At 62.5% G+C, this 12,161-nt stretch overlaps 1 protein-coding gene across 1 annotated transcript in view; it reads left to right on the plus strand.

Annotated features, from left to right (window-relative positions):
- The window catches only part of CDH4 (cadherin 4), a 96,613-nt gene that overhangs the window by 61,702 nt on the left and 22,750 nt on the right, over positions 1-12,161 (plus strand). The window contains exon 5 of the mRNA XM_039864737.1: positions 4,211-4,383. Coding sequence (XP_039720671.1) covers positions 4,211-4,383 — 173 coding nt within the window. The remainder of the gene's footprint in view (positions 1-4,210; positions 4,384-12,161) is intronic.

The following is a 12,161-nucleotide window of genomic DNA, read 5'->3' on the forward strand; positions in this document are numbered from 1 at the left end:
TTGGGCTTTTAGCAGTTTCACTATGATGTGACGCACTGTGAATTTCTTCATATTTATCCCACTTAGAATGTTTAGCGCTTCTTGAATCTGTGGCTCGGTATCTTTTTTCAGTTGCGGGAAATTTTCAGCCGTTATTTCTTCAAATATCGCTTCTGTCCCGTTCTTTCCTTCGGTCCTTCTCAGACTCGAATGGTGCGCACGACGCATCCGCCGAAGTCACGTGCGTCTTAGGTTTTGGTCTGGACATGTCCTCTGAGATATGTTCCAACTGAAATTTAATCGATGGTTTAATCCGTTCACATTCCTAAGTTCGATTATTTTTCAACGACGGGTTCTCTGCTCTGTATGTCTTTTATAGTTTCGAGTTCTCTGCCACGTCTTTCTGTCTCATCCTCTCGGCTCCTTGACCATGTTAAGCTGAGACGTGTTGGTTTTTGAGTCTTTCTTCCGACTACTGCGCTACCTCCATCTCCTCTGGGCCGGGCTGTCGTCTGTGTTTTCTCTTTGTTTTCGGGGAGGTTTTGTCATCTTGTGCGCCCAGTTAGTTAAGCGCTGGACCTTGCGTAGGAAGGATTGGGGAGACAACTTGAGCCTACGTGGGATGTCGTTGTGCTCGTAAAAGATTTACTCTCGCTCCGTCATGAGATCATTCTCGCCCGTGACCTTCATCGGCTGTGTGTCTGTCTGGTGGGATGATTTGTCCCCGGTTCACCCCCACTCCTGGGAGGCTGCACTTCAGGGCCGGACCCAAAGACCAGAGTGCTAGGGGGGCTCTTCCCCGTTGGGGAGCCCCGAGCTCCGTGTTTTCAGTCCCGTGCCCGGAAGTCTGTTGAAAGTGCGATGCAGCTCTCGGCCGCCGGGTTCGGAATCGGCAAACGTCTTGCGAGAAAAGGTGGGGTTCTCCTTTGCTGCCGGCGCGAGTCTGAGCTACTTGGTCACTCTTTAGTGCCTTTGAAGGACGCCTTTAAACAAATGCTTTTATTTTATATTTTATCTAGCTTTTCTAGTTTTCCTCAGGGAGGAGATTGATTTAAAAATATAGTCCACTATTTGCTAAAAATAGAACATCCTGGATTTCTTTTAAATACTTAATTTCCCTCCGGGGAAATTCTACCGATAATTAAATTCATTAAAATTGGGTTTACACACAACTCTGCAAATATATTCGTTGCATGAAGTAAAGCGGGTGTATTTAGAGAACTTTTGTCTAGGGCTCTTGAAAACGATAGTTCTTTTCTTCCCTAGAAGATGCTTAATAAAGATGTGTTGAACAAGGAATGAATGTCCCAGTACAGAAGTCCCCAAACCCCAGGCCGCTGACCAGTCCCGGTCCCTGACCCGTTAGGAACCGGGCGCACAGCAGGAGGTGACCCGCGGTCCAGCTGCTCCCGGCGCCAGCATCGCCGCCTCGGGTCCACCTCAGATCATCAGGCGTTAGATGCTCATGGGAGCCCCAGTCCCTGGGGCCACCAAGGTTGGGGACCACTGTCCTAGTGGGTGCAACATCTTCTTGGTGTGATTACAACCAGTTCTCTACAAAACTGAATGAACGAATTCACCTTCTTACTATCCGCGCTCCACCCGCTAATACTCCTGGCTGCTCGTAGCCTGATTTCTGTGCATATGTAAAATCATAAACTTGATCACATCCCTCTCCTAATAAAAGGACGACGCTGGCTTCCCCACGATCTCAGGGCAAAGTCCAGAACCCGCGCGGGCTCATCATGTGCCCATCCTCTCTGTTCCCCGACACGCGCAGGTCCGCGCGCCCAGGGCCTTCGCTCGCCTGCCCGGAGCCCTCCCCCTCCCTCCCACGCCGCCGCCTTCATCCCTCCCAGGGCCTCTGCCGGCTTCTCGCTGCTTCCCGTTCTCATCGACTGACTCTGCATGTGTGTTCATGTGTGTGTATGTTCTTCGTTCCCTTCCGAGCATGTCGCAGCTTGCCACGGCCTCGTTCTCTCTGCTTTGTCCTTCCTCGCGAGCATGTCTGTGGTAGGGCCGTGTCTGTCTGCTCATTCTCACTGTGACATCCTGAGCACGGAGCCTGGTGTCTGCCACAGCAAGTGTTTAGTCAGCAACGGCGGGAGGGGAGGGGGCGGTGAGCACCCTGGACCACGGAACATCATTCAGCCGTAAAGAAGGAACACGTCTTGGGAAAATCACACCAGACACACAAAGCTAGAGCACGTGACCCCTTTCTACCAAGTTCCCCCAACAGGCAGGTCGGTGGTGACAGGAAGCAGATCGGTGGCTGCCAGGGGCTGGGGAGTGGGGGGAGGCACTGCTGTGGACGCAGATGCCTTTGGGGCGATGAAAATGTCCCAGAATCAGATGCGGTCTATTGAAGGTCGCACAACTCTGTGAATATACTAAAACCCCTGACGTGTGTACTTCGGAAGGGCGAATCTTACCGTGTGTGAACTTCATCTCAATAAAGATATGTGTGTTTGTGGAGTGAACGAACAGCGGGAGGGGCCGTGGCCATGGCACTCAGCGGCCTTTCCGCCCACGGCGTCCGGCCCTGCCCTGGCCCAGCTCCTCGCCTCCGGCATAGAAGTCTGGGCTGGCGCGGCCTCCTCTCCGTGGTGTGGGCAGAAGCCGTGCCCTGCGAACAGGCTCCTTCCTCCCTCTGCTCCCCTTTCTGCTTTCATAAAAGGCAGCTGCTTTGAGAATTTCTCATTTGGCGAAAGCCGAAAGCTAAAGCTGGTCAGACCGCCCAAGGGCCCATCCTGCGCCCGGGCGGGCTCGGACCCGGAACGCGGGACGACGTGCTTTGCACACCTGCGAGCTCAGTGACGAGGCACCGGCAGGGTTTGGAAAAGACCCTGCAGCTCGCGTGCCATCTACCGCTGGCTCCCCAGCTCCCAGCACGGGGCCGGCACGCCGTGGGTGCCCAGCAGGTGTTTGCTGAGTCAAGCCCCCCACCCTTCACCCACCTTGGACCCCAACAGGGTGCAGTCCAAGAGGCCCAGCTGCACAGCCCCAACCCCCAAGCCCAGTGCAGCCTCAGCGTAAGCCAACAACCCCCGAGGAAGGACCAGTCGAGGCGCCCACACTCCCCGGAGCCCTGTGGGGCCCGGGGCAGCACGTGGCTGCCAGCCTGGCAGCGAGGCTCAGTGGCCAGCACAGGGCTGGAGCTTGTGCCAGTCAGAGCGCTGGGTCGCAACTGACAGACAAAACTAAAATGGCGTAAGGCAGGAGGGAGTGGGGGGGCTCAGATGCAGGAAACCTTCTCCTCAGTTTTGCTCTGGGCCTAAAAATTGCTCTATAAAAAGAGTTAACTTTTTTGAAATCTGTAGGCAACCGCTTCAGGTGCGGCTTGATCCAGGTGCTGTCTGGTCAGAGGTTGCCGCCTGAGACCCTTCTGGCTTTGTTTCCTCCGGGATGGCGCCGTCCCTCCTTGTGGCCAAATCCCTCGTGGCCGCAAAGAGACCGCGGCCCCCAACCTCACACGCTGACCCGGCCAAATTCAGTGGCAAGGACAGCATGCTGGTGTCCCAGAAGCGCCAGTAAATACCTCCTCCACCATCACCGGCTCTGCACGGCCCAGGGGAGGGATGACTGACGCCCCAGGGCCTCCCGAGGCAGAGAAGGGTGGACAGCAAGGGAGCTCTCAGAAGGCGGGCTGTGCCAGGGTCCCCTCCTACTCGTACATGGGCGGGGAAACCGAGGCACTGGCTGAGGGGTCGGGCCACTCACCCGGCCCCCAGCTCTGAAATGCAGATGGGGACTTGCCTCGCATGCCGCCCGAACCCGCCAGACTTTGCGCGTCTCACATGTGCAGCCCCCCGACTCCGCCGCCAGCGGGTCTCCTTCAAGCACTTATTATACACCTTCTGCATACCCAGCCCCGGGCCAGGCCCTGCGTCTCACGATGTGCCCTCGAGTCCCCGCCATGCCACACTCCGCGTGGGACCAGTCGGGCCCTGGCGAACGCCGCGGCAGTGCGGGGGCCCGTGTGGCTCAGGCCCGGTCCTGCTGCCCCGTGACATCCTGCTCCCTCCAGGCCCCAGGCCCCCCAAGCCAAGGGAGAGGAAGCCAGGGCCGCGGCCGCAGAGGACCGCATGCTAGAAGCAGCCCTCCAGGGGTTCCGTGGGGGGCAGCGGGAGGCCGCTCTCCAGGCCCCGGCGGCGGCGGCGTCTGCGGGGCGTGAGTGGCGGCCGCCCGTGGCGCCCGGTCTCCTCCACCTGAGCCGCTTTCTCCATTCCAGGCACCTACGTGATGACGGTCACGGCCAGTGACGCCGATGACGGCGCCACCGCCAACGGGGTGGTCCAGTACCGCGTCGTGGCCCAGAGCCCGCAGAGCCCCTCCCAGAGCATGTTCGCCATCCACAGCGAGACGGGGGACATTGTGACGCTGGCCGCCGGCCTGGACCGAGAGGTGAGCTGGGCGCCGAGCGGCTGGGGAGCGCGGGCTGGGCACTGCGGCTGGGCGGACAGGTGACCCAGCCCTGGTTGTGTCCCCTGGGCCCGCTGGTCCACAGAGGACACCAGAGGCCCAGCGTGGGCGTCTCCAGTGGGATACATCACAGAGGAGCTGGGAGCCGCCCCGGCCGCCCGTCCCGGTGGGCCTGGAGGGGACAGTCTCAGCACGGCAGATGCCACACCCCACCCCACCAGTCTCTGTGCTGGTCCGTGAAGTTCCTGCTGGCGTGTGCGTGGCGGGCGGAGGGCTCAGACAAGCGGGGGGCAGCTCTCTGGGCTCCGGGGCACAGCCACAGCAGGACTCTGCTTCTGGGAGGTTTGACAACCCTCTGGGAACCTGGACACCCATCCCACATCTGCGGAGCGGGCCGTCCCGCCAAGGGCCCTGTGCACCCCTCCACGATGGAGCGGGGTCCACAGAAACGGCTGTGCTTTTCACTCAGGCCAGGAATCAGGGGAGCCAAATCGATGAGCCACGTGTTTGGTGCTGGCACAGTGACTCCCCACGTCCCCAACACCACGAGGAGGGTGCCTCCCTCACCCCGCCACGTGGACCCGAGGCCATCTTGGAGCGGATAGGATGGGGGCATTTGCTGTCGCCCCAGTGAGGCATCCCTCCGCTGAGCACAGCGGCGTGTCCGGGTCCCGGGCCACGTTGTTCTGTCTGGACAGTCACCTGCTCCAGGTCCCTGGGGGATTCACCAGGCCCTGGCTGACAGCCCCCCGCCTGTGGCACCCAGTCCCCCGAGCTTCCCAGGCAGGTGTCACCTCCTCTAGGAGTCCGGCTGACCAGCCTCCTGTTTGCTTTGCAACCAGAGGCTGGCGTGTCCCAGACACAGTGACCTAGGAAAGCCCCTGGCCCCCAGGACCCTCGCCGAGCTCGGAGCAGAGGGCTGCTCCCCGGGGTCCAGGAGGCGGGGGGCAGCGGCTTCCTGGCAGCACTCGCCTTGGTGGCCCTTGAGTCCCCTCTCTGTCCCCTCTCTGTCCCCTAACCGTGAGCTTGCTGAGGGCTGCTCTGTGAGCCGAGGCTGGCGAGGAAGTAAGTACAGGTTCTCTGTTCCCAGGCTGTACCCCATAGCCTGTGATCTGGCCAGGTTTGGGGAGCAGCAGGGACTCCAAATGTGTGAAGAGAGACCTTCCTAAGGGGGGCGGGGCAGATGGGGGAGAGGAGGGGAGGGGCCACAGATTCTCACTGGCCCACTAGCAGCTCCAAAGTCTGGGCTACAGTCTCAGCTGGCAACTATGCCCCCCCAGTAGACCTGGGACCCCCCCAGCAGGGCAGAAAGCGGAGGCTGGTGACTGTGCCCCTGCCAGTAGGCCTGCCCCGCCAGCAGGGCGGAGGGCCGCGGCTCAGTTCAGGCTCACTGATTTGCAGGCGGACAGAACCCGGCCGTCCATCTCCAAAGGAGCTTCTGTTCAATATTTGATGACTCGAGTCGCAAGCGCAGCAAGGCGGGGGGGGGCCTGCTGGCAGCCCCAGGTGTCCGGCGCTCAGCTGTCACCTGCCCCACTAGAGATAATAAGCAGCTCGGCTGCACAGCCTGCCAGGAACTCTGGCTGGTGAGGGGTCTTCCAGAAGGAAACGGCATTTCCAGAGCCTCAGTCCAGAGCAGGAAGGGGCCCAACCAGAGGAGCCTTCCGGAAGGCCACAGAGCGGGGGAGCACCCCCAAATCTCGGAAGCTCGGAGGAGCTGCCCCCCGGGTACCGGGCCTCAGCTCCCCCAAGCTGGCTTTGCTGCGTTGCAGGCACCGAGGGCTGCTGCGGGTTCTGACTCGTTTGTGATTGACAGACGGACGCAGGAGGAGGGAGGAGGACAGAGCCCAGACCCGCCGCCCCTCAGAGCGGGGACGCGGGGTGGGGGTGGCCGTCGACATAGGAGCACGTCCGGCTCTCATCTCCACTCCCTTAGCAAACACCCCAGCACCCGCCGTGGGCAGGGCCTGCTCGAGACCCCAGGGAGCCCCAGGGAGCCCGAAGCCGGCGGGCACTGCGGCCGAACTCGTCACACCGTGACCGCTGGGACAGCCGTGGGAGGAGCAGCCTCGTAATCGGTTTCTCTCCTTATCGGGAGGAAGGTGCCTCTGAAGGCGCATCTGTCACCGGCTCTCAGCCTCTCTCCTGGGACACCGGGAGAGGTCCTGAGCCCAGGCGCCCGACTGAACCAGGCCGCCCGTTAGAGCAGAGCTCGGAAAATCGACGCGTCATCTTTAGCATAAGTGTGTCCCACGCAGATTTAACTGCCTGATCCCTATTTTTGTTGGCTCTGTCTGGCACCCCTACCCTGAGGGGACCCCCTTAGCTGGCTACTCCCCTAGAGCCCGTCTGGGCCTGGGACGGGGACAGAGCAGGTGGGGCCGAGAAGCCCGGCGCGTTCCTGCACATCCCTCGCCCACGCGCCACGGTGACACCTGACGGAGGCAGAACTAGAGTGGTGCCGACAGGTGACAAGGTCCCCGAGAGCCAGGCTTCGCAGATCAAGGGAGGCAGGACAGGCAGGGGACGTGGCATCGAGGGCCCCGCCCCGCCCAGCGAGCCGTCAGGTCCGATCAGTGTGACTGGCACCGAGCTGGCCGTGCTGTCACGGCCGCGCGACACACGCCCTCGAGTGGAGCTGTTTGCGCTGCAGCTATCAAAGAGGACCGTCCCCGAGACAGCCCGAGCCAGCCCCAAGCGGCCCCACGAGACCGCCTCGGACGGTCCCCTGGCGCCCGGGCTCTGCGCAGGCCGGGGCACATGAGATGCCTGCTGCCCGGGGCCTGTCAGGGCCGCCTGTGACTGCTGGTACCCCCAGTGACTGGCAGTCAGTGCCCCCAGTGGCTGTCATGCACCCGGTGACTGTCAGTGCCCCCGGTGGCTGTCAGTGGCTGTCATGCGCCCGGTGACTGTCAGTGACCCCGGTGGCTGTCGGTGTCCTCCCTTGAGGGGCACGCCCTCCTGGTCAGGCCTGCGGAGTCTCTTAGTCCTTGGGCCGCGCACGTGCCACAGCCAGCCCCACCGGTGCCCCATCCTGCGCCCCACCGGGTTCCCAACGCCCTCCCCACACAGGGAACCTCACGTTCTGTCACGCCAGTGCGTGCCCCTTGAAGAGAGTGTGTTGGGAGGGGCTGGGCTTGTCGGGGGGACTCGATTCGCTAATTCCGCACGAAAACATCAGCGCCAGACGCAAGGTGACTCCTGGAGCCGGAGCCATGGGGCGGGGCCTGAGGTGGGCAGAGGACGGGCTCACCCAGGGTCGGCAGGACAGTGGCCAAGGACCCTCCACACCGGCCACACCGTGTCCCTCCGCGCCCAGCCTGTGGCCACTCACCCCCTCCAGTTAGCCCTCTGTGGCCTTTCTCACTCGAGTGACCCCAAGGGCCCCTCCCCCGCCCCGTCCCCTGCACACGCCGCCTCGCTGTGCCCTCTGGCCTCCATGCACCCGCGTGCGCACCCTCCAGGCCCCTGCTCCTCACTTCCTCCTCAGGGAGAGCGCCCCTGCCCCGCCTGGAGCAGCCCAGCCCCCCAGAGCCCCCGCTCCCTCTTCGCCCTCAGTAGAGCCCTTCCCGCCTCGCTGTGTCCTGCACAGCTCTTTGTCCTTCGCCATGAGGCCGTGCGGCCAGGCCCCCTCCCCCGGCCTCATGCAGAGCTGCCCACTGCCCTGCTCCGAAAAGCCACGTGGATGTGCTCCTTCCTCCAGTAGGGACACCGTGCACCCAGGCAGAGACAGCCCACCCAGGGGCTTCATGTCCCGTCCACCCGCCCCGTGCATGGCACCCTTGCTGTGCGCCCGGCTGCCCGGCACAGGACAGACTGGTGTGTGCTCTGAAGTCCCGCCCCATCCCCAGTGTGCCTCACTAGGCCCCACATCTCGGCTGGATGGGAGGAAGCAGCTTGGAGGTACCAGCCCAGGCAGCCCACAGCCGCCGGCCCCTCCATCTCTCAGCTCCGTCCCCTGTGGAGGCCTGGCCTCTCCTGTGGACAGCTGCCTCAGGTGTCCATCCAGTCAGCCAAGGGGTGCATGCAGGGGCTCAGCTCCGAGCCTCCCCCAGGGAGATGCCCTGGGTGTGGCAGGGGTGGTTACTGTGTGCCTACTGTGCACCGGGCACACTCATCACCAGGTGCGTTGGGACAGCACTCTGGGGCAGCGAGTGTGCAGACGGCCAAGACACTGCCCTGTAGTCCTCTCCTCCGCCCGCCGCCTGACAGGGTGGAGCAGGCACTCGCTGGGGCTCTGTTCGCGGCGAGGCCAGGACCCCTGAGGCCAGCACAGGACGGGACACGCACACCCCAGCCGCAGGGGCCGTCCGACAGTTGCTGGCAGGGGTGTAGGTGCATCACCACCCGCCCCCAAAATAACCTAGTAAGACTCGGTTTCCCCTCGAAACCAGAACCTTCGGCCTGGCCTCCAGGTCCTACCCTGGCCCAGGGACCTCTGGCCCCTGTGCCCTGGCCACCTGGTGCCTTCTGGCCTCAGACAGCCCTTGAACTTAGAAGTGGCCAACTCGTGTTTTAATGAATTCACTGCTGCCGGCTTCAGGGCGCCCAGCGGCCAGGCCAGCCTGAGGACGGGTCTGGGAGCCCACCTCGCACTGTCTGCTGCGCAGGGCTCACGCACCTGGCCTCCCATGGTTGATGATGTGCACGTTCAGCCGAGAAGCGGGGCCCTGGGGAGCTTTAAAGACGTCAGAGCCCCTAAGCCCGCCAGGCCTGTCTTGCTAAGTGAAGATGGGGCAAGTAGGAAGGGGTGTCTGTGTCCAGGGACAATGGGCCACCCACCCTCCAGGGATGCTCCAGGGTCCTGCCACCACCCTCGGCCTCCAAATACCATTCTGGAAGGGGATTTGGTAAAAGAGACTCGGTAACAGGGGCCGAGCTGCCTGCCCCGGGTGGAGTGAGCTACTGGCTCCTGCTGGGGTCCCTGCCAGCATTTCCTGCACCCCGCTCTGTCTGCTTCCCACCCCAGACCCAGCTCCCAAAAGCAAGGCCAGTGCGCCGCCTAGTGGCGATCAGCTGCACACACAGGCATACACACCCGAGCTTGCACACCCATGCCCACGTGTGTGCGTTCACACACGCATGTGCATCTCTGCACATACATGTTGTGCTCACAGCCAGGCATGCACGCGTGTGTCCCTGTGTCTCGGAGGCGGTTTGTTTCTCTGCCTGTCCTCCGAGGCGGTGGCCTGGGAAGGTCCCACGCAGAGGTTCTGATGCGATGGCACCTTTGTTCCCCTCTTCTCTGGCTAAACCCCGCCCTTCGCCGTCGGCCTCTGCCCTCTGTCCTCTGGCGTTTTCCGCTCTGGCCCCTTGGAGGGGCGGCTGGTTCTGGAGGGCGAGGTTGGGGCATGAGGCTTGCCGGCTCCTGTCCATGGCTGCTCCGCTGAGGTCCTTCCTCCACCTGCTGGCCCTGACCTGCAGCCCTCACGCCTGGCGGTCGCACGGGCAGAGCCCCGACCGCGGCACGCACCAAGGCAACGCATCACCGAGCGGACTGGCAGCCTTGCAGACAGGTGACAGGCAGCCCCCAGAGGTGACAGCTGGGTACAGGAAGGGCCTGAAATGCCTCCCTGCCGGACCCCGGGAAGACACCGCTGAGGTTCCTCGCGGTCGGTCCTGGGAGGGAGGAGAAATCAGATTTGTAAAGACCCAGAGAAACTTGGGCGAGAAATGACAAAGTTTCCACAGGCGCCTTGTCAGAAAACCGGACTTGGGGAGGAGCCCGAGGTGCCGCGAGCCGCATCCAGGTGCGCGGCCGGCAGCCGTGAGCGAGGCGTGTGTGCGGGGGCCGAGGCACGGATGCGGTGGCTCGCTGAGGGCATGCAGGGACCCGGGCTTTGCATTCGGTCTGCCAGCCTCCCCGCTGGTGCGGGCACCGTCCCCAGCCTGTCCCCGCAGTGTCCTGGCAGAGGCAGAGCCCCGACCAGACGATGGGCAGTGGGGAGGCGATGGGCAGTGGGGAGGGGTGCCTTCTTTCTGCGGGGACCCTAGAAGCCTGGGAGCGGGGACCTTGCTGTGGGCAACGCTGTGGCGTCAGGGGCCTGATGGGCTTCTGAGCGTGCATTTGGACATGCGGACGTAGGCGACACCAGCCGGTAAGGATGGCGCTGGCCATGTTCTTGGCTTCCTGTCCATATTCAGAAAGAGACCTACTAGGCACCTGGTCCTGTCGCTGTGTGGGGAGCTTTGGTGCCATCTGCATTTCATCCATCACAAAGTCCCGGAAGCAGTGGCTGGCGTTGGGGCCCAGCCAGCGCCCCGCCCACCCCCGCACGGCCGGCGGGAGCGACATGCGCACGCCCCGCTCACTGCTCTGGCGGCCGGCGTGACTGCTGGGAAGTCCTGCGAAGTCAGCCAGGCGCGCAGCCCTGCCCGTCCCACAGACAGAAACAGAGCCCAGCGAGGGCCGGGGCTTGTCTGGCCACTGGTCACGGGCAGCGCTGAGGCCGGGCGGCCTGGCCCCTGCACTCACGTCCGGCGCCTCGGGGTGCCTGCCGAGGAACCCCGACTGCGCTCTGCTCACTCCTCCTCCAGGCAATTGCTCTCCTTCAAGGGACGACCCCGACGTGCACTGAGGAGCTGTTTCCTGCTCCTCTGAGAGCCTCCTACCCCTGCCTCTGGGGGAGGCCTCTCGGATGACAGCCAGGGCGAGGGGCGAGGGGGCCCAGAGTCATGCCCTCCCCCGCACCCAGCCCAGGTGTTAGGCATTGCAGGCTACATGATCTCTGTCGCAGCCACTCAACTCAGCTGTTGTCACTGCAGAGGCAGCCAGAGATGACGTGCAAATGATGGACATAGCCGTGGGCCAGTAAAACTATCTGCATAGATAAGCGATGGTGGGCAGATCTGGCTCACCAGATTACGGGATGCTCTTTGAAGCCCCCTCGGTGACTCCCAACTGCCCACAAGTGTCCGGTGCCTTATCGGGCAAGCAGGAACCTCCATGGATGGGCCTGCCGGCCCTCAAGATCTCTGTTGTCACCAGTTATCTGGGAACATTCGGGGCACGTGCCCCAAGCACCCACTACATGCTGGGCGCTGCCTTCGACCCTGTGGGCATGGTGGCCAGTAAGACAGCATGGCCTACAGAGCCTGGTTCAGTGAAGGGCACAGACAGCGGTCACATGATGTCACGACAGCCTTAAAACCAGAGCGTGCCGCGAGGCGTGGATGCGGAGTGGGCAGGTCGCCAGGGGCCTGGCCGGTCTGCGGTGTCAGGAGAATTCTGTGAGAAAGGGGCGTCTGAGCAAAGACCTAAAAGAAAAGTCACCATTTGCCAGGGGAGGAGGAGATGGCATGGAGGAGGCAGCATGCGCAGAGGCCGTGGTGGGAGCCAGTGCAGGGAACCCACGCAGGCCACGCGGGCCGGTGGGGAGCCGGGTTCCGGACGAGGCGGGGGCGAGGTCAGCAGCCAGGCGCACAGTCTCGTGGCCACAGTAGGGGTCTGGGTGTGAGTCGGTTCATTTCCGCTGCAGAGAACATCTCAAAGCTTAGCGGCCTAAAACTACATTCATTTGTTTCTATTTATTTAGCTCCCAATTCCACAGATTGTCAATTTGGGCTGGGCTCAGCTGGAAAATTCCTCTGCCTTGGCTGGGCTCATTCAAGCATCTGTCATCAGTCCCCAGGTTGGCTTGGGGCTGGCTGGTCTGAGAGAGAGAGAAAAAGATAGAGAGATGAAGAAATGTAAAGATGGGTCGACTGGTGGGTGGGTGGATAGATGGTGGATAGATGGATGATGAATGGATGGATGGATG

Source organism: Pteropus medius, unplaced genomic scaffold, assembly GCF_902729225.1.
Source record: "Pteropus medius unplaced genomic scaffold, Ma_sr-lr_union100, whole genome shotgun sequence".
Classification (NCBI taxonomy): Eukaryota; Metazoa; Chordata; class Mammalia; order Chiroptera; family Pteropodidae; genus Pteropus; species Pteropus medius.